Source organism: Meleagris gallopavo, unplaced genomic scaffold (assembly GCF_000146605.3).
Source record: "Meleagris gallopavo isolate NT-WF06-2002-E0010 breed Aviagen turkey brand Nicholas breeding stock unplaced genomic scaffold, Turkey_5.1 ChrUn_random_7180001828188, whole genome shotgun sequence".
NCBI lineage: Eukaryota > Metazoa > Chordata > Aves > Galliformes > Phasianidae > Meleagris > Meleagris gallopavo.
In genome coordinates this window covers 2,294-4,407 of record NW_011101474.1, presented here as the reverse complement: position 1 = coordinate 4,407, position 2,114 = coordinate 2,294, and the positions used below count along the sequence as shown (strand labels likewise).

The 2,114-nt window shown below is 48.9% G+C and overlaps 1 protein-coding gene across 3 annotated transcripts; it reads right to left on the bottom strand.

Moving 5' to 3' along the window:
• Window positions 1-349: 349 nt before the first annotated feature.
• Window positions 350-1,058, bottom strand: LOC109364251 (feather keratin Cos1-2-like). Of its 3 annotated transcripts, none has more exons than XM_019610896.1 (2): window positions 983-1,058; window positions 350-702 (listed from the first exon to the last, which is right to left on the bottom strand). In XM_019610896.1, exons 1-2 carry the CDS (start codon window positions 1,056-1,058, stop codon window positions 350-352), a joined length of 429 nt encoding a protein of 142 aa, XP_019466441.1. The 3 variants fall into 3 exon arrangements, with proteins under 3 accessions (XP_019466441.1, XP_019466442.1, XP_019466443.1); XM_019610897.1 differs by having other exon boundaries at window positions 350-696; window positions 986-1,058; XM_019610898.1 differs by lacking the exon at window positions 983-1,058 and adding an exon at window positions 871-887 and having other exon boundaries at window positions 350-667.
• Window positions 1,059-2,114: the final 1,056 nt, after the last annotated feature.

Below are 2,114 nucleotides of genomic sequence, written 5' to 3'. Positions count from 1 at the left end.
AGTGTGGGGAGCAGCAGGAAAAGGCAAGAATCTGTTCCCCTTTCCTATTGGCAGAGTTGCCATCAGGCCCACACTTATCAGCCAGGAGTTGTAGAAAGGTGAGCAGGTTACTTGAAGCTGGTTTTGAGGGGTACTGACAGAAATCTCAGAGGGGAAAAACAAAAACAAAAAGATATTAGACAGGAAGAGAGACTGAAAAGAGAATCAGTAGACTTTCTCCATCCTGCCCATGAAGACAGGCTGGCCCCTCCTGTCTGCCTTGCAGGGCAAAAACAGCAGCACGTTTCTTCTATTCAGTGCCGTGATCTGATTTCCTGGGTGTCCTTGTCTGGGGCAGTGCCCAGCATCTTTAGCAGGGGGTGCACCTTCTGCCACAGTAGCGGTTGGAAATGCAGGAGAGGTCAAAGCCCCCCGAGGTGATGGGCACGCCCTGACAGCTGAGGATGCTGCCAACAGCAGCAGAGGTGGAGGATCCGACGGCGGTGTTCTGCGGGAAGGAGCTGAGGATGGGTCCGGGCAGGGTCACCACCACGGGAGAGGGCTGGATGACAATGGTGGAGGGCTGGCACTGCCTGACACAGGGCTCATTGCAGCTGCTGGCCAGAGGGGTGGGGCCACAGGGCTGGCATTGGTCACAGCAGGACATGTTTTGAGGCTTGAGTTGTACCTGAGTGAGAGAGCAGAGATGAAGTAGAACATGGGCATATATGAGGAGACGACTGTCAACATTCCCTGAGGCTTCCAAGGCACATGCACTAGGAGTTGGAGGATGTTCAAGGGATTGATACGTGCTTCATCCTGCCCGAGCTTGAAAATAGCCCCTGGAACATATCCAGGTAGTCTCTGGACTCTAGTCCACAAACTACTTACTCACAGGCCCTGGTGCCCTCCACAATGAATCTTGCCCCTACTTCTCTCTCTCATGACGAGCAATCCCAAGAAAAGAAAGAGTTTCACACTCACCTGGTTCCAGAGAAAATGCAGGAGTGGTGGATGAGTGAGCAAGGAGCTGGGCTGCCTTTTATAATGGATATAAACTGCCTCAGGTCCAGAGGCATAACTTACAGCTGTGTTTATTTTCTGACAAGCCCCTCTTGAATGCAAATCATCCCAGATAATGATATAGGCTGTGCGTTGGCTTCCTGTGCTGTTTAATTAGATTTCCGGTTTTAGTATGTCCATTCCTCACTGAAGGCATCTTTTGAGTAGCAGGAACAGAGACCCAAACATTTCTGGGAAATAGACATCAATTTGGGAAAAAGATTCAGCTCTGAAGTTAGCACTGTTCTGTGTCCTGCCCATGCCATGTCGTCAGCTCAGACATTGCCAATTGCATGCCAACATTTTGGTTGCTGCTAAGTGATGAGTGAGCTGGGCTGCACGAAGCCAGTGGGTTGGACATACCTGTCTTACAGCATGGAACTCTTTCTGTCATTATTCCTACCAGCCCACAGTATTGCTGGGCATTGTGCACTCCAGCTGTTTCCTTCTCTCCAGCTCCTCAGGATAACATGGCTTCTCAAGCCTTAGATACAAGGCCCAACAGAGCAGAATCATCTTGACAAGATCAGTGACTTCTATGTCTTCTGCAAGGCTCTTAGTATACTTCCACTCTCTGCAGTCTCTCTGGATACAGTACAATGAGCTCATTTAGGGCATTGTCTTCAAACGAAATTTCCCCAGAATCCCTGCTGAAATGGTTTCTTGGCTAAGTATACCATGTGACATGTTTCTGAATGTGTCCCCCACTTTTGTGCACTTGCCTGTCCTGCGTCTGGCAAAGATACAATCCTCTGGCTAAGGAGAGTGTATGCCCATTGACATGAGACAGAGGAAATGATGAGAAGGAAAATGGAAATGGCTGAAATACTATAGGCTGTCTTTTCCTCAGTTTTTATGGGTAAGGCTTGTCCTCAGGCCTACTGGGTCCTTGAGGCTCTTCACAGAATTTTAGGGAGTGAAAAAATACTGCCTGTAAAGGAAGAAAACCTTATGGAACATTTGTCCTAGTTGGTCAGACTTGTGTCCATGAGATGGGTGGGATGCATCCAAGGGTATCTGATCGGGTGATGCCATTGTGAGACTGCTCTCTGTCATCTCTCAAAGGTCATGAT